Here is a 23,203-nt window from a genome sequence, read left to right on the forward strand (position 1 = left end):
CGCGGGCACGGCTGGGGCGGGAGGGGAGGGAGGTGGAGGGGGGGCTCGGCGCCTCCCCCTCCGCGCCGCCGGGGGGCGCTGTGGGGGCGGGGCCGCGGCCGGCGGTGGCGGCGGGGTGAGAGGTCGGCAAGATGGCGGCGGCCTTGGCGGAGGAGGCGCCGGACAACGAGGACTACTACGCGCTGCTCAACGTGCGGCGCGAGGTGGGCGGCGGCGGCGGGGCGGGGAGGGCCTCGGGCGGCGCGGGAGGGCGCCGGGGTCGGGGCTCGGCCTCCCGCGCGCGTTCTCCGCCGGGCGCGAGGCGCTGAGGGGGCGCTGAGGGAGCGCGGCCTCGTGTCCCGGGAGCGGGGTGAGGGCCCCGGGGACGCTGCCCGGAGCTGTTCGGGGCGCCTCGGGGTGAGCAGCGGCGCCTCCCGAGCTCGGGGCTCCGCTCGGGCTCTTCAGGGTTGCACCGGCACCGGCTGCGGCCTGGCGCGGGGTGAGCTCGGGGCAGGAGGCTGAGCTGGGGGCATCGCCGCCGACACGGGCGTGGAGCCCGTTTCCACGTCAAAATCATATTTTTTGTCTAAATCCAGGGGATCTATACGCCTCAGTTGCTTTTTCGAAGTCCAGACTTGTGTTACTCGATACATCCTTTTTCTGCAGGGTTTCTGTGTGGCTCTTGTTAAAATCCGCGGGTTGTGTTTTTACATCGCTCGACAGGTTTTGTAATCCATGCTCCCAAATGTCACCGACGCGCAGATAGAAAGGGTGAGGAGAAGACGGGAAGCACGAGGGCCTTGTGGCTGCCAGGGAGGTTAACGGCGAGGGCTTAATAGTTAACTGAGCTAGACTTTAAGCTCTTCGACAGATGCCAGAAAATGCAGGTTTGGTACAACAGGGAGCTGCAAACCGAGTTAAGAATGGTCTTTGAAGGAGTAATTCCACGTGAGGGTAGTACTTGGGTTGTTCATTACCCCTGGATAATTAAATTCCGTAGTGCTATCCCACATAGCGTTGGTGTGCAGTGAGCGGGGGTGGAACAAGGTGATCTTTAGGGTCCTTTTCAACCCAGGCCATTCTGTGGTTCTTGTCTGCTGAGCGAATTTGTGTGGTGGGACAGCAAATGTCCCACTCTTAACGGCAGAGTTAACCACGGAACTTCGCAGCTGTGGGAAGGAGAGTAAGCCTGCTGAGCGGCAATGTTCAGCTGTGTGTGTGGTTAATCTTTCATGGATTTCAGTCCAGTAAAAATGTGGTGGCGTGCCTTAAACACGGAGTGAAGTTGTTTAAGCCCCAGGCAGGGAAATGGTGCGTCTTTTATTACCAAAATTCCAGGCAAAATTAAAAATGTAAGTTGCGTATGGTTATTACTGACTTATGCGTTTCATTGCGACTTGAAATGATGTCAGTATTTCTTTTAGTGGTTTCTGAGAGCTTATCGCTCATGAAATATTGAACCAATGACCCAATCTATTCTGCGATGATGAAAGGCCCAATCTAACGTTTTATTGAACATGGCATTTATGAAAAATGAAACTGCTCATTTCTATTATATAATCAATAGCACATTAAGCCATTTATCATTAATTTGACTAATGAATGTCATTGCAGAGCTTTATATTCCCCTACCTTTTCAATCTAGTTTAAATTCAATGTCCAAGGAAGCACAAGGTAGTAAAAAGAAGGTAGCTGGGCTGTAGCTACCTGACTGTCTTGGGTCTGGCAAATTCAGCAGGTTTACTTTTGCTATATCATTTAGAAAAAAATAACATTAAGTAGTACAAATGTGCAAAGAAATCATCTATTCTGAGGTGTCCTAAAAACTGAATGGACTTGTAGTTCTGGTATGCAGGTGAATGCATTTCTTCAGATGGAAATCCTCACTCTCCTCACTGCGAGTCAGAAGAAGACAGTACTGCAGGAAACAAACCTTTATAGCCTTTGGTTCCAAAGGGAAAACTAGGAAACTGGGAAAGCTTCAGTCACAGAACATTAGGAGCAGGTGGAACTTGCGTCTTTAAAATCTGTTATCAGAAGATATCAGAAGACATTGTCTTGGTGCCCCTTTATCACTTGCTGTGTTGTATTCCTACCCATTACAATCCCTCACTGCAATAAAAGGGTGATTGTGTTTGGTTGAAGGAGGCCAGCAAATAACGGCGATGCTGTTCCAGTTTTTTTGCTCTGAATGTTTCCCCTGGTGTAGAGAAGTGGTACTCTGCTTCCTGCTGCTCTGCAGTAAGTGCCCCAGGAATCGATTCTTGCATGGACAGTTTCCTAGCTGGCCAGTACGAACCTCTCTGACGTCCTGGGAGCTGCATTTGCTAACCGGGCCTTTCAGTGCAGTTCCAGTTGATTTTGGTTAAATGTGTGTTAATCAGCTTTCAAGGAATAGATAGTGGCTGAAATACAAGGAACTAGGTGAGAAAGGGGAAGCTACCAGGACTTTCTAGAGTCAAAAAAAAAAAAAAAAAAAACCAACCCTGCTCAGAGATTGTCTTCTGGGAGATGATAAAGGAAGGCATGTTTTATTATTCCATTGATTCTGAAAGAGCCATCCAAAATCTCTATTCACCAAATGTCTTTGGAATGAGGCCAGATGCCATCTAAAATTCCAGAGTAGTTGTGAGCACAATTTTTTTTCTTGATGCATTTAGTGACTTACTGGTCTTCTGTTCATCCATCTATTGCAGGTGAGTGAATTTTTGAGGGGACGTGATGTGCCTGCCATTCTCACAGCACAAGAGAGTGTCCTTGCTGTATAGGAAAGGAAATGCCAGGGAGCATAGCAGTGATGGGAAGAATATAAAATTACAGGTTTAATTTTCTTTACAGATGTGGAAAGTCAACATTTTTTGATAAGCTGCTGTGTTTTTCGATAGTTTGATATGCTTGAAAGTTGAGGATTAAAATAGAATTAGATGTAAAGCTCTGTATTGAAGTGACCAAGATGAGTTTGACTTTGAGGTGACTTTGTTTTTCTTCTCTTCTGAACTGAATTGGGGAGATAGCAGTCGTGTAATAAAAACAGCATATGAATACAGATTCCTTTTTTAATTTGTTTGGTTTTTACCTAACTTTTTTTTTTAAAAACCTTGATGAGCTGCTGCTGTTACTTGTCGTGTTATAAATAGCTTGGAAAATACTGAATATTTTGTTAACTTAAGTAAACGGTGTGTCCTACACTGAAAGAGAAGTCCATTCTTGATCTTGTGTAAGCAAAAGTAACGGATCATAATAGCTGTTGGACTTCTAAGGCTGGTTTTGAGAAAGGTCTTTTTTAATTAGTCTTGGTTGTGTCTAAATTCATTTTTATTGCTTTTTGCAGGCCTCTCAGGAAGAACTAAAAGCTGCCTACCGCCGTTTGTGTATGCTTTATCATCCAGACAAGCACAGAGACCCAGAGCTGAAAACACAAGCTGAGCGGCTGTTTAACCTTGTCCACCAAGCTTATGAAGGTCAGGGGTTTTCTGGAGCACAAACAAATATTATTACAAAATAGTAATAACATTTCCTGATATTTGGTAATTTTTTATTCCCCATTTCTCTCCTGTAAATCAGAGGAGCAATGCAGTATAAATTCTGCAATGAACAAGATCGTAGAATCATTAAGGCTGGAAAAGTCCTCTAAGATCACCTACTCCAAGTGTCCCCCTGCCACCAATATTGCCCACTAAACCATGTCCCTAATCAACATCCAGCCTTAAACGCCTCCAGGGGTGGTGACTCCACCACTTCCCTGGGCAACCTGCTCCAATGCCAGACTACTCTTTCTGAGAATAATTTTTTTCTAATATCTACCCTGAACCTCCCCTGGTGCAACTTGAAGCCATTCCCTCTTGTCTTATCTCCTGCATATTGTAAATAATCTTTTCACCACTTCCCTGACTTCTGAAAAGACTTCCCCAGAGACTGAGGACTGAAAATTGTCAAACAGAAAGACAATTTCAGCTTTTACTTTTGAACTAATACATCCTGTTTCTGTTCCAAAGCAAGCGATTAAGGTCTCCATTGTCTTTCAACAAGTTCTTCCATATTCTAAGACTGAGATAAGGACAAAATATAGACAGCTAGTTAGATTTTTTTTTTCAAGGATGTCAAAGCCCTCTAAAAATATTTTGAATTAAGCCAACATTTATGTAAATCCTGATGTCACCAAAGGTAATAGATAGCATAACTGAGGCACAATGAAATGGGTCATTAGAATTAGCTTGCAGCGTTTTAGAAATGAGATAGGAAGCAGCTGGAATGCAAACTGATTAGAAGCTGGTAGGACTCTTCTGCATTAAAAAATTACTGCTAAGTGCTTAGTGGCACAACCTAAAGAGAAGCTAAAGCAAAATGAATAAAGGTATATAGATATTCCTCTATTAGCTCTCAAAAATGAACTAAACATTTTTTTTTACTCTCTTGTTCTCTGAGTGATAAGCATTTGTTTCTTCCAGTTGGAATTGAACATGGGTGGAGTCATTTATATTGTCCCTAGCTTGTCTAGTATCAAATGTCTGCATAAAATTTTAAAATAATAATGTTAACGTCAGATAAATAATCCACCTCACCTTCTGCCTATTTTTCCCCTTCTTCTTCCGTCTCTTAATATCCTGTAACAGTTTTCTTTCATCAGAATTCTTGAAAAATAGTGTCTACCTATGACATTTAGCAAGTTCAATAATCTTTCTGTAGTTGAGATCAAAGCTCAACTTACTAGTATAAGACTTCTTTTCCCTAATATACACATCCAGCTCCCTGAAGACTCATCAGTTCCCACACAGTCAAAAGAAATACATGCTATGATAAAGCTTGTCTCAGAACCCTGTTGGAAAAATACTGTGGTTGTTTTTTTGTTTGTTTATTTTAATGAAGACTGGTAGGAGAGATTGTACATTACAATATGCCTTAGAGATTCTTCTTAATTCTGCGTACAGTCTTTTTCCAAAGTAATTGTTGCAGTCTACTGTTATATTTCATCTTCTCTGTTGTATTGAGTGACTTCTGGGGAGGTTTGAATTCTACACGCATTTTTACAATTATCCTGTAGTTGGTATTTCATGAGGCTTGAATTCTGTCCTGGAAATTGCTTTGTTGGTGCCTGGCATGTTCCATATGTTTGGAGTGGGTGGGAAAGGATCGATGAGTGGGGATGGTGAGGGAGGTTGAAGACAAGGAGCCAGAGACCAAAGCAGGCTTTGAACACTAGTTAGAGGTAGAAAGTTTCCAGGGACTGCTGTCACTGGATTGCTAGTAATCCCATTGATTGTGAGAGGGTTTATGTTACCCTTCAGTTAAAAAAGCAATATTAAAACCCCCTTGTTGAATATTCAGTTATTCTGCGTGTTTCTTTCATGTTCTTCTAAATGTATATTTTGGAAGTATGAAAAAAATGAAGTTGGAGGGAGGTGGTCAGTGTGTCCTATTATTATAGTACGTGGAAACGTTAAAGGTAGTTAACGTAAAAGTTGGACGCACCTGTAGAACAAGTTTTCAGAATTTGTGTTTAAATATCACAAGTGTGTTGGCCTGAACTTTGAGAAGACCAAAAACTGAGTTCTTGCCTCTTTTGATTTTAATTTGCAGTGCTTAGTGATCCACAGACCAGAGCCATCTATGACATATATGGGAGGAGAGGACTGGAGATGGAAGGATGGGAGGTGAGAGAAATCTAGCACTTTACAGCCAGTGGAATTGATTAAACCTAGGTTTATCTGAAATTCTTGTTAATATGGAGCTGCACTGACACCTTGGTGTTAAAAAAATGCCTGTCTGCTAGAAGGCATTCTTGTTTAATTGTCTTTCTCTTTTTCTCCCTGCTCCCTCCCTGGAACACCATGATGGGTTTTCAAAGAATACTTGCTTTTTTTTTTTTACTTGACAAGAGAACAATAAACCTGACATTGAGTTCTCTAATAGGATATTACCATGACAGGCAACATCTTTGTCTGAGACAAATGCATCCGTATTGTCCAGCTAGACTTGTCTTTCTCATCTGAAACTTTTTTTCCATACCAGTTAGCCTGTGGGTTTGATTTTTTTTTTCCTGTCTTGCTGGGAGGGGAGAGAGGGAACAGCTATAGAGTGCTATGAAAAAGAGCTTATCTGTTCCTGGCTTTCCTGTTAAGTCCCCTCTGTCAGTCTTAGTCAATTAAATTATACTGCTTGCTGCAAAATCATATTATATTGTGTCAAGTCAGTACCAAGATCAACATTGGGGTTAGTAGCAAGTCATGTGTAGCAATGGCAGCATATAACAGACATTTTGAGCTGTTCATTGCAGATTTAATCTTACTTTGAAAATCCAAATGTAGTACTTTTTCTATCAGTAACTAGAGCCATACCTATTTAAAACCCTAATTCCCTGAGACGTGTAAGGTAAACAGATGTGAATCAGCCTAGCCTAAAATCACAAAGCAGTCTGTCAGTTTACCTCACACCAGACGTTCAGGCATTTTCATTTCTACACCTAGTAGATAAGGTATCGCATAGCTGTTGGCAAGGGCTGTACTGCAGTGTCTTCTACCTGTGGTCTGAAACCTTCTTGCCCTATTTTTTTCAAGAGTAGATAAGAACAAGACCATTTCACTTCTCTCAAAGCATGTGTTTTACTCTCTTGCTTGCCTTTCAATCTGGCCCAGGTGTTTGGTTCCAAACTCTGATACTTAAAACTCGTGCAGAGTGGCTTACAGCAGCATCAGGGACAAAGTTAAATTAGAGTGTACCCATGTCAGTGGACCTCATTTCCACCAGCAGAAATGCCCTGGACATTCTCTCTCTGGTAATCTTTTGTGTATTCAAATTCTTTTTAAACAGGTTGTGGAAAGGAAGAGAACTCCAGCTGAAATCAGAGAGGAATTCGAGCGTTTGCAGAGAGAGAGGGAAGAGAGAAGACTACAGCAGCGAACGAATCCAAAGGTAAGCAGACTTCATCCCAGTCTCAACAGTGAATCCTTAAATCTTTAGAAATATGCAAGGGTGATGAGTTTCAGTGAAGGGCTATGGTAAATATCCCCTTTGGTATCCACACTTAGTGTATTACTTTTCCTTTTTTGAATGTGTGATTTCTTTGGAAAATGTGGGGAAAAAAGCTAGATCTTTGAACAATATTACTCCTTACTTTTTTTTTCTGTTGATAAATTTCAGAGTAAAATATCTCTTTCAGCAATTTTAAGAAAACATTCCTTACACTGAAATTTTTATGAATTCTTTCCAAATATCCAAAATGAAACCCTGCAGTTACCTGACAGTTTTCTCCCTTCAACACTGCTGTAGCGTCACAACAATGTGGGCAAATATTCAAATGCAGCCTTGAAACCAACAAAAAATACGAGGCAGCTACCAAACCAGATGGGTAGTGGAACTCCTCCTGCTCACTGTGAGCATTTGCAGCACAGTGAGCAAAATCAACCTGAGCAGGGTTGGGATCTTGCCAGTTTCAGTTAATGCCTGTTTTAAGATAGTTTTATTACGCTTTTACAAAGAGAATCATTGAATATTCCATTCTCATCTCTCAGTCCATTTAAGCAGCAATAAAGTGACCCTAAATGACCCACCTCACAGCTGAGTCTTGGCTGTTTAGGGATGATCAAGAGTCCTGTGATGAGGATGATCTGCTTGTGGTAGCATTGGAATGGCAGGGAAATATGGAAATGATGATTAACCACTGCTTCCTGTCACCTGCCGGGACTTGAGAACTCCAATAGTTTAGAATAGTAATGGCCTTGCAGGCTCTTGGCTTGATAAATAGGTAGGCAAACCCAGGTTTTGTCAGGATTCCCAGTGAGTGAGGTTTCAAAGCTTGTTGAATCAGGAAAGTCTTGGTTCTCAGGCAGTGAATAACATCTGAGAGTTGCATCTACATTCACCTAGTGTATTTAGACTTTAGTCTGCCAGTTAGCTTATTTTTTTTTCTCCCTCTCTCCTCCCCACCTCTTTTCTCCTTAAACTATCAGGAATGATTTTATTGCTTATTTTTGAACCCCCTGTTAGAAATCTGCTTCTTTCATGTCGGATAGAAATATGGTGGGGAGCCTTAGTTTTCCTCTCTCCACCCTGAGGTAACTGCAGAGATTTATATAGACAAAGAAACTTTCTCTGTCTCAGAAGAATAACTTATGAGATAGCAGAATTTGTTTTATTTATAAATGCTTATATTCTTGATAGAAAAATGGGTATCTCCAGAGTCAAATTGACTAATATGGATCTCCCGGCTGTTGTGATTAATGTACAGATATTAAGAACTTGCTTGTACTGGAAGGGTAAATAAGCAGCAGGTGATATGTAAATATGACTTGACAACATTATTCCAGGCAGGAAGAGACTTCTGGATGCCACAAAATGGGGCAAGTCAAAATGTCTCTGTCTGAGATGAGAGTGATTGGGGTCAGAAAGATACTGGCAGAGAGGGCATGGTAATCTCCACATAACCCTGTGACTTCAGGAATTTGACATTTTATCTGGGCATTTTGCCGTGGCTGCGAGCAGTAAAAAGCAGAGCTGGGTTGTAAGCCTCAGCCTCTGTGTCCTGTGATAAAATTAGCCATCTGGGTGTTTACAGCAATTGCTGATTGGCATCCTATAGAAATGCCTCTCCAGGCAGTGTTCCTGTGGAATTAGTAGCACAGCTGTGATCATTTCATACATGAGCACGAGATTTTTTTTAAATTTCCAACATTTTGTTAGTTCTATAAAATGGCACCAGCAAAATAAAGCATTTTAACCAGAAATGTTGAGCAATAACCAGATGTAGGCAATGTGGCAGGTTTTGATTTGAATCTATTATTTGCTTTTAGAGTTTTGTTTTCGCTTTCAAAGACATGCAGAACGGTTGAAAAGTTCATTATTTGATTTGAGAAGAACAGCTTCCTGTTTGGAGAAACTAAATCCCATTATTTTCCTGCTGTGGAAGGTCAACATTTAAGTTTAGGTCCCTCAAGGCTTAGCCTTGCTTCCATATGTCACCTTTCAGAAGGCAAATCCATTAGGAAAAAGATGAGGATGGAGGATATTCCTCTCTGGCATGTCTCTTAATTTCATCAATAGCGACTGTTTCATATTTGCAGGAATGTTAAATAAAGGTGATTTTAAAAGGTGATGCCAGATAACACTTAGGATGGTTCTGTAGTGCTGTTACCGACTTCCCACCCTGCTGAGCTGGTGTACTTTGCAGCATGTTGCTGAGCGTGCACAGCCAACTTCTGAGCAGAGCTTTACAGCTTTTCCCTGCTGTTCGTACTTTGGGGAGTGTTTTTCCTTTTCCAATGGTCTGAGCAGGTGGCTGATGGGGAATTGCGAGTAGCAGCACTCCCCTCTCTATTATCCGGTGGCATAGGGGGTGCTGTCGTTCTCAGGGAATATTTTTAACACTACCATCTGCTGCTTTTCCTGTACTTGTGTGTGAGCCAGTTTCCTTGCCAGGACCTATAGGTCTCTGAGGGTGACTTCACCTGCTTGGCAGGAGGTAAAATACCTGCATGGAGTTTGCTGCTCACTTCAGCAAAAAGAAACTAAATAGAGGTTCTGCTGAGGCTGAGGGGGGGACACCACGAAGGAGGAAACCGAGGTGCTCCTTTCCTCTGAATGAATCTTGGAGACTTTGATGAATAGGTCCAGATGTTTTCCTTTTGACTTCTTCATTTTCATTGAAAGGAATGCTTGTTTTAAAATTCATAGGTGTGAAAACAGAAATCATAAAATTTTGAGTATGATTGAAAGAAATTAGGTGCAATGAATGTCAGAAATGTTTACAACTTTGTACATACTAACAGAGTACAAGCATTGCAGTACAATTAAACAGATTGCTATAAAAATATTTTTCATTTCTTTAGTGCAAATACTTAAGAAATCTTTACTGCTGCTTATATTCTGATCTGAGTTGAAAATATATATCTTTTAATTTTCTTTTTGCCACTCAAATTCAACATGCTTGCTACTTAGTTTGATAACCTTTGTTTAAAAACATTTAACTCGGAATTTAAAGTTGCAGTCTGGCAGAGGTTCTTCACTGAATGTGGCACTCCAAGTGGAAAACCTTTCTGTCCTGCATCTGCTATGAAGATCTTGGGTTTTATACTTCTTTGAAATGAATAGCATCAGAAAAAAACAGCAGTAGTTCTCTACTTTGTTAAAATAAAAGTTCACCTTTACTTAAACGTGTTTGAGCAGTCACTCTGGAGTGCATTTATTGGAATTTCATTGAGTGAAGTTGGCACTCTTTGTTTCTCTTTGGCTATTTTCCTCAGTTGCTTTCCAGACGGTTGGAGCAGCAGCACAGGGCTGCACAGCTTCCTAGGCAGTTGGCAGTTTTGCCTTGCTTCACTGTTACTTTGGCCTTGTTTCAAGGAACAACACAACATATGAGAGGCCTGAAACTGAAGAAGTTGTAGCGTTTGGAGAGCAGATCCCCTGAAGGTGACTTTGCAGCTCATGCCTGAAAAGTAGTAGTCTGCATAAAGGGCAGGACCTTGTCATTTGTATCACCACAAACAGAAAGATAAGCGTAATTGATTTGAAATTCAATGGCCTTTCTAGAATAAATTGTAAAAAATAAAAATAAAAACGGGGTGCAGCTCTTATTCCAGATTTCTCCTGAAAATAATTGCACTTTCTATGTTAATATTTATAATTATTTTTTTTTCTGTGCAAGCAATCAGAAAATAAACATTGAGAAGAGGTCAGGAATCTCCACAGTAAATAGTTGGGAGCCAAACCAAACAGAAGTTCTGAGTCCTGTCAAGCTCTGCAATTCTTCATTTTTTTAAGGTTCAGGATTTTATTAGAATGCAGTGAGCATGGAAAAATTCTCAGTCAGATTGAAATAAGAATTTATTCTGTCCATACTTAGACTCTGTGTGAATGTTTTTTTGTACCTACCCAGTTACTAAGGGTTGTTCATACAAATTGCTCAGTTAATTCTATGCTTGTGCATAGGGTTTGGGTTTTTTTTTGCAACTGGTACATTTTATACGAGCTGTAATGCTGTTTAATTGATCTATAGGGAAGTTTTCAAAAGCCTCTTGAAATTATATGACCCAGACAAGGATCTAATCATGCCCTTTTCAAATAAAGCCATTCTTGCAGTTAGTATGATTGAACACAGCAGCAGGTAGACAGACCATCTAGCTGTGGCCTAGTTTTTGTAGGAATAAGCTTAAGGCATTATTTCTGTGGCCCGAGAAAGGAAATATTTACCACTTGCTAAAAGTCTGTCAAGCTTTTCTTCTGATTATGAGATATAAGCTAGGGAAAAGAAAATGAAATGTTGACTGACAAGCTCAATTGCAAGTGAACAATGCAAAGTTTTTTGAGATAAGTCATAAGAAGAAAGCATTTAGAGAATTTCTGGCCAAGTTCCATTGAAGAAGATTCATTTCTGAAGTATATTGATTCAACTTTAAAATATTGACAAATTGGTGGAGGAGGGTCAGTGGTGGGGAAAGGAGATACCCTCTGCGTGAAAATGTTCTACCTACTTCTGTTACATTTAACAACAGAAAAAATTTCCACTAGCGCTAAGGTTGCTTTCATTCCTCCTGAAAAATAAAAAAAAAAATTGTCTTTTATGCAGTTTATTTTATGATTTATATTGCTGTTTTAGAATACTGCAAACATTTTTGTTTGTCTTGAATGTGTATGAAATGCATATGCATTTTAGGGTGGAAAATGTAATTATAAAACATGAAAAAGCAAAAAAAAATCTTTAAACTAGTTGCCTATAAAGATACTTTAGCCAGTTGGCCTGGATATGTTGGATGTTTGTTAATAATAGGTACTTGTTTCACTTGTTCCTTAGGGAACCATTAGTGTTGGAATAGATGCCACTGACCTCTTTGATCGTTATGATGAAGAATATGAAGACGTGCAAGGGAGCAGCTTTCCCCAGATTGAAATAAACAAAATGCACATATCCCAGTCCATCGAGGTAAGGAGGACAGGCAGGCATTGCATCTAGTGTGGGTCAGGGCCTGAGGTAACGAGGCAATGCAAGCCAGCAGAAAGTGAAACACTGCTCAGGGGGGTTCTCATCGTTCTTCATGGGAGGACGTGATTAACCGGTGTGGGTGGGAGGCTCAGTTCCTATAAGACTGTATGTCTTATATGTAGGGACTGGTTTGCACGCTATAGTGGTCCTACTTTCCTGCTAGCAGGGAGGCTGAATTGTGTTTCAAAACAGGTATCTAGTTTTCTCTAAACACAGAGCATTCAGTATATAAAAACACACTGACCTGATAAAACCACAACACACACATCATCCGAATTTGAGGATACAGGTAAGAAAAAGAAGGGAAAATGTATATACTCAGTTACAAAGAGTTGAATAAATTTAGTCTGCTAGCAAGATTAGAAGGGATTGCAAATAAGGTCAGGACTACAAGGTGGTACGTTAGTGTCACAAGCACCTGATACTGTAAGAATTATCTGGCTTTGGTGCATTCTGACTACAAAATTTAGAGCAAGTGTGGCTGTGTCTGGTTCCAACACCTGGACGTAGAGGATGACAAGGTTTCAGTTGTAGTGTTACCTGTCTCTGTGCTTACGGCCTGCAGGTTTGATCGTGTCTTTGCAGAGTATGCATTAAATGTGTGAATTGGGATCATGTTGGTAACAATACATTAATTTTTTCAGGCACCACTAACTGCCACGGACACAGCAATACTGTCTGGTAACCTCTCTACCCAGAATGGGAATGGAGGTGGATCAATTAATCTTGCTCTTAGACGGGTGACATCTGCCAAGGGATGGGGAGAGGTAAGAGCACTCGATGTTACGCATTTTTGTATCTAGTATATTTCAGGCTGCTTGGATTAGTTACCTAGGCTTTATTTTCTTCAGGAGATTTCAGCTTTGTTTCACTTCTCTGTGCTTCCATTTCAAAAAATAGGTATAGCAATACTGACAAGCTTTCTTGAATGTCCTATGAAAAGAGCTCTTAAAGACCTAGGCAATAGCCGTATTGATACAGTGGTATCAAAAAAAACATATTCTACAGAATAGTAGAACAAAATTTTCTGTCTTTCACAACACTGCTTTGCTCACGAGTTGAATTATGGGAGGAAATAGTTTAACTTGCAGGCAGGTATGATCTAAGTAGCTAAAAGGTCCCAGATAATCACCTGTGATGACTTCTTTTATATGAGCACAAGCTCTGTTGCATGAGACTGATGGCTTTGTTGGAGATGCTTTGTGGCATTGCTGTTGTGGCTGGCAGCTATCTGCTTTCTGCAAGTCCTTTTTGTGCATCAGCTGCTGTTAACCTGTTTCCTCAGTGTGTGAGAAATGGGAATTTTCCACTTATTTGGAAATTCATGGACTGGAGGCATTTGATTTATATTGGGCTTTTGTAATGTTAATAACATAGGAGCTTGTAGATACAGTCAAGAGTCAGATAACTGAAAAAGTCAAAAAAAAAAAAAAGAAAAAAGACCCATATAACAAATCTACTTGGGAGATGCAGATGTAGTAGGAACTGTTTCTGCAGGATTATCAAGGGAGGTGTCAGGTCAAAGAATTGCCTCTGTTAATGAGAATGGACAGCACCAAATAAACATTGAATAGCAGCCCTGGAAATCACCCAGACTATTGTCTGAAACAGCAGGCGCATTTTGCAGACGCTGAGACTGTGCAGCAGCAGAACTGCTGACAACAGTTACTGTGAGGCTGTCCTAACCGTTCTTCTCCAGTTATCTGCAAGGCCATCTGCATCAAAGTGGTCAACATTAAAGACAAGGACTCTTACACTCAGAGTGCACCAGCCTGGCTTCATGATTTGCCGCTGGAGGGCTGTGGTGGTGGTGTTTTCTCTGTTCTTGCTGGAGCAGCCAGAGCCAGGTGCTAGTTAGCATGTAGGGCTATAAAAACGGCTTTGTTTTACTCATGATGACACCACTCAGTGAGACACCTCTTGTTCTAAATGCAAAGCTAGCAGGAAAGAGAGGATGCTAAAATATGCAGTAAATATTCAGAAATGTGTAAAATACCTGTGGTGTAAATGATGCTTGTGACGTACTTTGTCACTTGCAAAAGTGTTTTCTTCTAACTATTTGGCATTGTGCCTTTGTAACAGTTGGAGTTCGGAGCAGGAGACCTTCAGGGACCTCTCTTCGGTCTGAAGATATTCCGTAATCTTACACCAAGATGGTAAATATTGCAAAAATGGTTTAGCGGTTAATATTTCACACTAAGGAAGCAAACAGCTTGAATTCATCTTCATGTTAATTCTGGACTTGTTTTCTGTCCTACAAAATAATGTCTTTCTTCTTTAGACTTTAGCTAATGTTTTAGTGCCAGTCAAAACATCTGTATTCTTTTTGTGTGTTAGCGTCCTCTATTTTAATGCTTCTATTTTAAGGAGGGTTTTTGTTCTACTTCATTAATTTGTATTTGATCTTGTCATGAAATCATGATACTCAAGACATGATCTCACAAAGAGATCAATAGAAGCTTGTTCTAAAATGGAGAGCTGATGTCGCTGTAGTCAGCCAGAAAAATGTGTACATGTTCTTAGATCAATAGAGGACTAATAGTAGAGGCTCTTTGTATATAAATCTGTATTGCACTGTTCGAGTAAACACGTCTTATGATTAGTTTAAAGATACAACATCATCTTCGTGCTAGGAAATTTATATTTAGCGCAGATACTGAGAAGCTTTTAGTCTTTACAAAGTATTATTAAGCCTCTTGTGAAAATGCTACGTTTTAAGAGACTGCTGTTACTGTACTGTTTTCCTACTTCAGGAGGAACTATAGGGTTTCTTTTCCATGAAGCTTTACTGATACTAAGGGCTACCTACTGACCAGAGGATGATATGTTTCTCACTTCTTAAAACAGAAACAACTTCTGGATCATGGCAGATCAGTAAAAAGCAACCATTTCTTAAGCTAGTTTTGTAGGAAAGCAGTTCTAAGCAGATGACCAGATTTTTTTCTGCCTAGGGCAGAAGGGCAAAGATTGGAAGGGAGCTTGCTGTGTGGATCGCAGTGCTATGGCACAGACAAGTAAACTAGGGCATGAGCATACACTGCTGGGGAGGTACAGTGGTGGCCAGTACAATATAAATTATTTGGAGTTTTTCCTGAAACCCTTGGGGGTCATGCTTTCTGCAAGACAGTCTCTGCACATCCAGCAAGGCTCACATGCAAGAGAGAATTTGAGGCCTTCTGGAGAGCCTGATGAGGCTTTTCTCATTCCTTCTAGTTTTATCACTACAAACTGTGCTCTGCAATTTTCATCCCGTGGGATCCGCCCAGGCCTCACCACAGTTCTAGCCCGCAACCTTGATAAGAACACAATGGGATACTTACAGTGGCGGTGGGGCATCCAGTCAGCCATGAACACGAGCATCGTCCGGGATACAAAAACCAGCCATTTCACAGTGGCGTTACAGGTGAGAGTCCTGCTGCTATATGCAGGGGACAGTGTCTCGGCTTTTCTGTTCCAGCAGTGTTTTGGCTTGGGAATAGAGGGTAAAGGAGCAGTCAATACCGTCTCTTAAGAACATTTAACATAGCTGACCAGCTGCATTTGACAGAACACAGCACTTTGTACCCAGCAACGTGACATCTGATGTGGATCAGCTCAGATTAGGGTTAACACAGACTGCACAGATTGTGGGCTGTGACAAGTAAGTGGCAGACATCGCTATGTTTTCTGTGCCACTTAAAGGATAAGACGGAAAGTATAGGGGGAACATTCAAAAGTGGCCAAGGATATGTTTTCATAAATTTGTGCCTTTTGTATTTCAGCTGGGAATCCCTCATTCTTTCATGATGGTCAGTTATCAGCATAAGTTTCAGGATGAGGATCAAACACGAGTGAAAGGTTCTCTCAAGTAAGTGTGCAAGAGGAAGTTTGCGTTGCTCAGGGCTTGAAGGATGTTATCTCCTGCTTTTGTAGGGCTTCACATTCCACACAAATTGAATGTAGTCTTTTGGAATCTACTTTTCTTTAATTATAGTGGATAAATGACTGAAGTGAGTGTCTTGGAGGCTTAGTTCTGTGTGTCTCTTGAGATAAGCTGAACATAAAATACCTGTGTGTTTGATACTTCCATATCATCGCCAATAAGAAAGTCAGAAGTTTTTGTAGTTTGCTAACTCCTTTACAAGCTGAAAAGGCTGATCTTATCTTGTAGGTACAGTGTGACTTCCTGTAGCCAACATGTGGTGCACACAATATATCTGCTGTATGTTTTACCTGGTGGGGAGTTACACTAAACAGAATTCAGTAAAGAGAAATTAGAGTCTTCCCTGTCTTACCAGTTTTTGGTTCTCCCATTCTAGGGCAGGTTTCTTTGGGACCATAGTGGAGTACGGAGCAGAGAGGAAGATCTCCAGACACAGCATTTTAGGAGCCACTGTCAGTGTTGGAGTTCCCCAAGGAGTGTCTTTGAAAATCAAGTCAGTTCAAGATTATAACTGTTGTTTGCAGAGGCTGACCATAACCTGCATTACTCTAGTTCAGAAATTCAGGTGGGAAGGTCCCAGTCTTAAGGCAATACAGGTATATTGACATTATCACTGTAAAAGGTTGCAACTGCCCTCACCTCTAATACAAGCTGTGCTCATACTACTCTGAGCCTGAAACACCTCTTTGGGGTCTGTTGCGTGCATGCATCAAAATACTCTGAAAATAAAGGTTAAGTTTTGGAGCATTACAGTAAGTGAATGGAAGATTTCCAAAAATATTATTAGATGAAATTTATTTAATTTCATTCCTATTATACAACACTGCATAGGTATATACTCAAATCAGTGAATTATCGTTAACAAATATAGATGATTATACTATTAATAAGGCAGTTCACAAATGCCAAATTCTCATGGGTTTATAAACTATAGTGCACTTTTTAACTGTTGCCAGCAGAGGGCATGCCAGGATGAAGAAAATATAAAGACATGAAGATCTCAGTCTCAGGAAGAGTTTTCTAAAGTAAATGTCACAATAAACTTCAGAAGAACATTAATGTACTCCTTCCTTGAAGGCACATGCTGGGGTTGTGAACACAGACCTTCTCTATTACCATTTTCTTTTCTCTTCATGGTGATGTTGGTCCCATTGTCTGATTAAAGTAACGACCAGACAAATTCTCCTAAGATTAATAAAACACTTAAGAAGTACCAGGTATTAGCACAACAGAGATCTACCTTATGACAGTGGCTCTTGGTGGCGTCAGCTGACTGCCTTACCATTGCCATGTTCAGGTTTACAACTGTCTCGTATTTGTGAGTGTTCAGTGTTCATTTCTATCTCCTCTTGTTTGGGGGTTGTTGCTGCTGCAAAGTATATTTAATCAAGCACATTAAACTCTGCATTTCTTCTGACCTGTCACTGTTCTTTTTTTGTTGCAGGTTGAACAGGGCTAGCCAGACCTACTTCTTCCCTGTCCACCTAACAGATCAGCTGCTTCCCAGTGCTGTATTTTATGCCACTGTGGGACCCCTAGTTATCTACTTTGCCATGCACAGGCTAATCATCAAACCCTACCTCAGGGCACAAAAGGAGAGGTGAGCTAGCAAGACTGTGTTTGAAATACAGAGCTGGGAAGTCCTGCTCAAGTGCTTCTGGGAGTCTGGTGCAAAGGTTGGAATGGCCAGCTGAAGCACTGTGTTACACTACATCGTCAATACTACTGAGTTCTGGAAGGCTACAAAAATATCTTGAAAGGTGGGGAAGAACCTTGAAACCCAACTCATTTGAGTGAGATTGTGGGTCAGTTGTAATTGGGGTGGGTAAGTAGACATTTGCCACTTTGTGGCTGAATCCCATTCATTGTGTACACCTGATGTGATGTTGATTTCCTTGTGCCAGGGAGCTGGAGAAGCAAAGGGAGAGTACTGCCAGCGACATCCTTCAGAAGAAGCAGGAGGCAGAAGCTGCAGTAAGTCTTTCCCATAACTAAGCCCTCTTAGTTGGAGGAAGCTGTTTTTACTTGGCTTGTCCCTTTGGGACCCAGTGTCTGACACTGCTTGATTTTTACTCTATCCCTTGTATTTTGACAGGTCCGGTTAATGCAAGAGTCTGTCCGGAGGATAATTGAAGCAGAGGAAGCCAGAATGGGTAAAGATTGTAACACCACTTCCTTGTTCCATAAAGTTGAAGAGAGGAAGGAACAATACAAACATGAGGTGGTTAAGGGAGGCATGAAGCATCGTATAATTGCTGTTGTGCAACTATTGGGAAAGGCCCACTGTGATTCAGCATCTGGTGTCAAAGCTTAGGGATGCACTGAATGTTGTCCTGGGGCAGATTACGTGATCAATCACTAGGATGTAGACAACAGTTTGGATTCATCTCTGCACAAAAGAGAGTTTCTGTATAAGAATGTGTGAAAGTTTAAAGTTTGGGTTCCGCTGTATCTCTAATCTACACAGCTTACTCTTGGATCATAATGGAAATGAGTTCTGATGTTCGCTAGCAATTTCCAAGAGACTCTTCCAAAGTGGGCTGAGTGACATTCACTTGGACTGTCACATCAGGGTGACATTTAAATCATGTCATTCTGTCCTATTGCTGAAGACTGCTAACAAACGCCCAAGTATAAATGTTCTGTCTTGAGAAACATGGGGCCAGGCAAGGAGGATTTAAATATCACTGAAAGAAAAAAAAAATAGAAAATGCTGGATGTTTTTTTCATTAGTGTCTGCACAGCTGTTGGTGGCAAGCCTTTCATCACATCTGTGGTTTCATATGAAATGCAGGTCTGATTGTAGTGAATGCCTGGTATGGGAAGTTTGTTAATGACAACAGCCGGAAGAATGAGAAGGTGAAAGTAATAGATGTGACTGTGCCCCTGCAGTGCTTGGTGAAGGACTCTAAGCTCATCCTTACAGAGGCATCCAAGGTACGTAGCTCTAATGTCAAAGCATATACTCAGGCGCTCAAGTGTGTGACTCAGAATTTTGATTGAACCGTGTGTTGTCCTACTAGGGAGTTTCTCCAGTGTTTGAAACTGGTAACTCTAGGTCAATTTACAGAAGCCACTTCTGTACAAGCGTTATGAACCTCTAGGAGATCATTTCTCTGAGCATTTCCAATGTCAAAGAAACAGTGTCTCAGTGTTCCGTGTGGAACAGTGTGTGTTAGAGATTCTGGGGCTGCACACCAGAAACTTCCTGACCCCCCTGATTCAATCTTTTCTGCATTTAGAACATGCCATTGGGGATGTAATTTCTTAGCTTCTCATCTCATTACCAACAAAACTTTGTTCTCCTAGTTTTGTCACTAGTAAAAGGTTTTGGTCAGTTGAAGATCTGCAAAAGTCCATTCCCTGATGCTCAGTCTGTCCTTCTGTGTTTAAAGGTTGGGCTTCCAGGTTTCTACGACCCCTGCGTGGGTGAGGAGAAGAGTTTGAAAGTGCTTTACCAGTTCCGGGGAGTTCTGCACCAAGTGATGTCAGCTGACAATGAGGCCCTTAGGATACCAAAGCAATGTAAGTAGCTCCTTCCTTCAGGACCCAGTAAAGAATTGCCTCAGATTTATGAGGAGCAGCAGTGTGCTGCCTTCCAGTCTAAGATCTGGTGGCAGTGATGCTGTTCTGCTGCTGCTTGGGCTCTGTCAGCTGGAGGTTTTCCTGCTGGCATGCTGGAGTTATCTCCCATTGGTTAGTGAGTGCTGGGATATAGAGCATTGCTCTGTACTGAATTGGACTGACCCATAATATGCCTCTGGAGTAGGACTGTAAAAGACCTCAACAGCAGCTCTTCATACCAGCAGATGAATGCAGCTCTTCATGCCATCTAACCTTAGATAGACCTGAGTTAGAAGCAGAGGCTTCCTCCAGCTGCTGGTATCCCTGTTAGGCAATTCATGTCTGGCCTGCACCAGATTTCTTCCTCATGTTTCCTCTGCCAGAATCATTTTGTGAGACATCATCTACTAGTGGCGTGTTTTACTGGTACCACTGTAGACCTGTGCAGTTAGCTAAATGGCACAAACCCCTGTTAACTCTAGACTGCTTCATTGGCCCAACTGAGTGACCAGGAATGTTCCTGATACAGTAGTTAAGGTCAAGCTAGGACATGTCTAGAAAGTGGCATGTATCCATTTACTGTTCTCATCCAACAGCTCACAGAATCGATGCAGACGGCTAATCTGGTGAGAGTGTGCGCTTCTGTTACGGTACCTGGGTCAACGGAAACTGCAAAACCTTCCCCCAGATGCTCCAAGTTCGAACAGAGACATTTTTATTTTTACTATCTATATAGCAGGTGGTGGCCTACCAATTATGTTAGGAGAAAAAATGAGAGAACCTGCTTCTCAAGGTGACTCCAAGGCAATACTTCTCTGAATTGTGGCTCAGTAACCAATAAAGCGACATGACTCTGAACGCGCAGTGCTTTCTGCTGAGGTTGTGTGAGCGGGCACTGAGCACCACCCGTCATGCAGCCATCTTCCCAGTTGCCATTTAGCCACAGTCCATTTGTGCAGTCTCACATATATCTTCCTGCACTGAACAAGGAAGAAGACTTGTTCTCGCTTCTCCATGTGCTTACTGGGGTAGGTAACATAACTTTTTCTGCTCCTGAGGGAAAGTTAAGTTCTCTGAGTTAAGGTCACCTCCAGTCTTTTGTGTAAATCCTTTTGTTGGAAAGAGGACAGAACTCATTTTCCATCCCAATTCTGTATTTGAAATGTACTTGTTAAGAACAAGTATGTTTGGAATGAAGCTCTTTGCTTTTTGTAGTGACATGGATCTCTTCCATATGAATCCGTTCAGCTGCTCACTTCAAACACTGCTATTCCGGATGAGGACACTAGGTATAATGATCTTACTAACTCTTCTTCTGTCACCTAGAACCATCTCCTGTCAAGGTTTTCAGGGAAGTAGGAAAGCAAACTGGGGAGAAGGACAATTCATGTAATTTATTTATAGGAAAAAGAGGAATGTAATTTACAGAAGTAAACCAGACCAAAGTGAGGAGAGAAGCCAAATAGGGTAAAGAGCTGAAAATGTAAAGTTCAGTTTTCTTCTAAAAAAGCATCAGTTGTGACATAAATTGGCTGCGTTGGTCTTGCATGGAAGCCATGCTGATGGTTTAGCAGCAGTCCTGTCCTAGTGACACAGCAAACAGAAATGGCAGCCTGGTCCCTTTTTCTTTTCGACCATGGTTCTCTTCGCTCAAGTCCTGATCTTAAATGCCCTGCTGCAAGGAACTGTAACAAGACAATTAGATTTCCAAAAACAGGCTTACTTGAGCTGGTCTGCAAGAGATGCCACCACTCCCAAACAAGTTCATACAATTAAGTGTTGTTCACTTTTTTAAATAAAAACAAACCAAAACTCTTCAGTTGTGACCAGCTCCTGCTGTAGGTTTTTATTTCATTATGATCAATGTTCTGTTGATCTGATATTAAATGTAAAATATGAAATAAATTATATTCAGATGAAAACTAGCCACCGTTCCCTTTGCATCTTTAGGACAGTATTGAAAATAAACTCTCTGAAAATCAAGGGTTGCAAGTTGTATAAATGTTACTGCACCCCATGTCATATCCTGCTTCTTGACCTCTTTTGATTGATCGTATCTGTAGCTAGCTGAACTGAACGGGACTTGCCACCAGAATTTCCTTTTTCATGTCTTGTCACTGCCTGACATATATGGTCAAGAGAGATACTCATTTTGTGTTGACTAGGATGCAGCAAAATGCTCCCAGTGGGAGTAATGAAAATTAAGAGTTTTGCATAAGCAAGTGCAAAACAGTGACAACCTATTTACTAATTACAAAAAAATAGCATACTCCTATAGCTAGCAGAGCAAATGACACTGAAGAGTTTCTGTGACAAGTTTGCACAATAAAACAATACTTCTGACAAGTTCCTGAAAGGCAGTTCCTGTTACCATTCAAGAGACATTATCTATTGTAAAACGTAGATATATAGCAATACAATTTAAAAAAATGCTTTGATGCTTCAAGATGGTCCATGGTATTACTACTCTTAAAAATACCGTTTCTGAGAGGTAGAAGCACATCCTTCTGCTCCAGCAGTTAAAATGTGTAACAGGGTAGCAGCTCTAGGTGTAAACTTTAAAATGTGTGGTGACACCTCTTTCTCTAACTGAGCTAGCAGATGCTTAAAATACCTTAATGAGGATCCAGGAACGTGTGCTGGTCTTTTCTGCACAAGCCTTCAAGCTAGAAATTCCTGAGGCGAAGATACAGGTTTAGGATTTACTTCTTGTGGTCTTCTGTGGTCTTCTGTACATGCTCACATCTTTGACAACCCTGTGCTCCTGCTGTCTCAGTACGATTCAGCCAGTGAAGGACTGCAAGGAATGAGAACTTAAGGTTTTTCCAATATAACGGGTACCTGATCAGCCTCCTCCCATGTACGTCAATCAATGCAGCGGTACCTGAGGACAGCTCAGCCACCTGGCCACAGCTTGGATTCGAGCACATGCTTTCTTCATGGCAGTTTGTTCTTAGCAAAGAAAATTTTCTCCTGTGTTCCCACTCTATTATATCATCCCCCAGCATCTCAGAATGATTTCTGCTTAATTGTTGAGTAGTTCACGCAAGGAACAGGTGAATTTTACCTTTGATCACTTGAATTTGCAACTCATTAAAATAAAATTACTGACACGGGCCTTGCCCCTGGTCCTTTGCTAAACATAGTAAAAAAAAAAAATGCATGGAAATAATACACAGATCATACTTTTCCTGCAAGGTCATCCCTCCAGAGATAAAGACTTGTTTTCCCTTCCTTGCAATTACTACAAGTGGCTTTTCACATCTGCGAGGCACAAGGCTTGCTCCTTCAGCAGGGTCTTCACAACAGTTGATGCATTAACTCCATTTGTGCTTCCTTGCAGTGTGTGACAAGCATTGCTGGATTGTGTCCACACGGTGGAGTCTGCTTCCTGCCTGTCTCCCCCATTAGCCCCAAGTCTCAGCTTGGTCTCCTGCTGAGTACTTACTTACCCCAGCCCACCTCTTCTTTATTTTCTGTCAGTCAGTGCTCAGTTTCAGAGATTGTGAGAATAGCCCCACATGAGAAAATGCTGCTTTCACCCACCCTGTATGTGCTGTGAGAAACTGCCATTTTCCAGCTTCACCCTCCTCTGGGACTTCTGTTCACTGCTCTGTACAACTCAAAGTTACAAATAGAATTAAAATAGAAGCTATAAGGAGCTAGGGCTCAGCTTTTAATATGATTGAGTGCCATTTACTCAACTCAGGACTTGAGTAATCTTAACTTTGCCAAGCTGCTTTGAGTGTGGCTGGCTGAGCAGC

The 23,203-nt window shown here is 41.5% G+C and overlaps 1 protein-coding gene across 1 annotated transcript; it reads left to right on the plus strand.

The window, feature by feature from the left end:
• The first annotated feature begins 114 nt into the window (after positions 1-114).
• On the plus strand, positions 115-22,552 carry DNAJC11 (DnaJ heat shock protein family (Hsp40) member C11). The gene is made up of 16 exons (XM_032201393.1): positions 115-203; positions 3,311-3,440; positions 5,557-5,630; positions 6,787-6,888; positions 11,765-11,893; positions 12,598-12,720; positions 14,036-14,109; positions 15,167-15,356; positions 15,715-15,800; positions 16,252-16,368; positions 17,320-17,475; positions 17,780-17,849; positions 17,971-18,028; positions 18,670-18,812; positions 19,271-19,400; positions 20,036-22,552. The coding sequence occupies exons 1-16, from the start codon at positions 132-134 to the stop codon at positions 20,059-20,061; spliced, it is 1,680 nt and encodes a 559-aa protein (XP_032057284.1). The 5' UTR covers positions 115-131; the 3' UTR covers positions 20,062-22,552.
• The last annotated feature ends 651 nt before the right edge of the window (positions 22,553-23,203 follow it).

Source organism: Aythya fuligula, chromosome 21 (genome assembly GCF_009819795.1).
Source record: "Aythya fuligula isolate bAytFul2 chromosome 21, bAytFul2.pri, whole genome shotgun sequence".
In the NCBI taxonomy this organism is placed as follows: Eukaryota; Metazoa; Chordata; class Aves; order Anseriformes; family Anatidae; genus Aythya; species Aythya fuligula.

Bases quoted from the DNA above. Each gene is read 5' to 3' on its own strand.
- DNAJC11 (XM_032201393.1), top strand. From the start codon at position 132: ATGGCGGCGGCCTTGGCGGAGGAGGCGCCGGACAACGAGGACTACTAC. The intron at 12,721-14,035 runs GTAAGAGCACTC...CCTTTGTAACAG, and splicing joins CTGCCAAGGGATGGGGAGAG to TTGGAGTTCGGAGCAGGAGA. The intron at 15,801-16,251 runs GTAAGTGTGCAA...CTCCCATTCTAG, and splicing joins CGAGTGAAAGGTTCTCTCAA to GGCAGGTTTCTTTGGGACCA.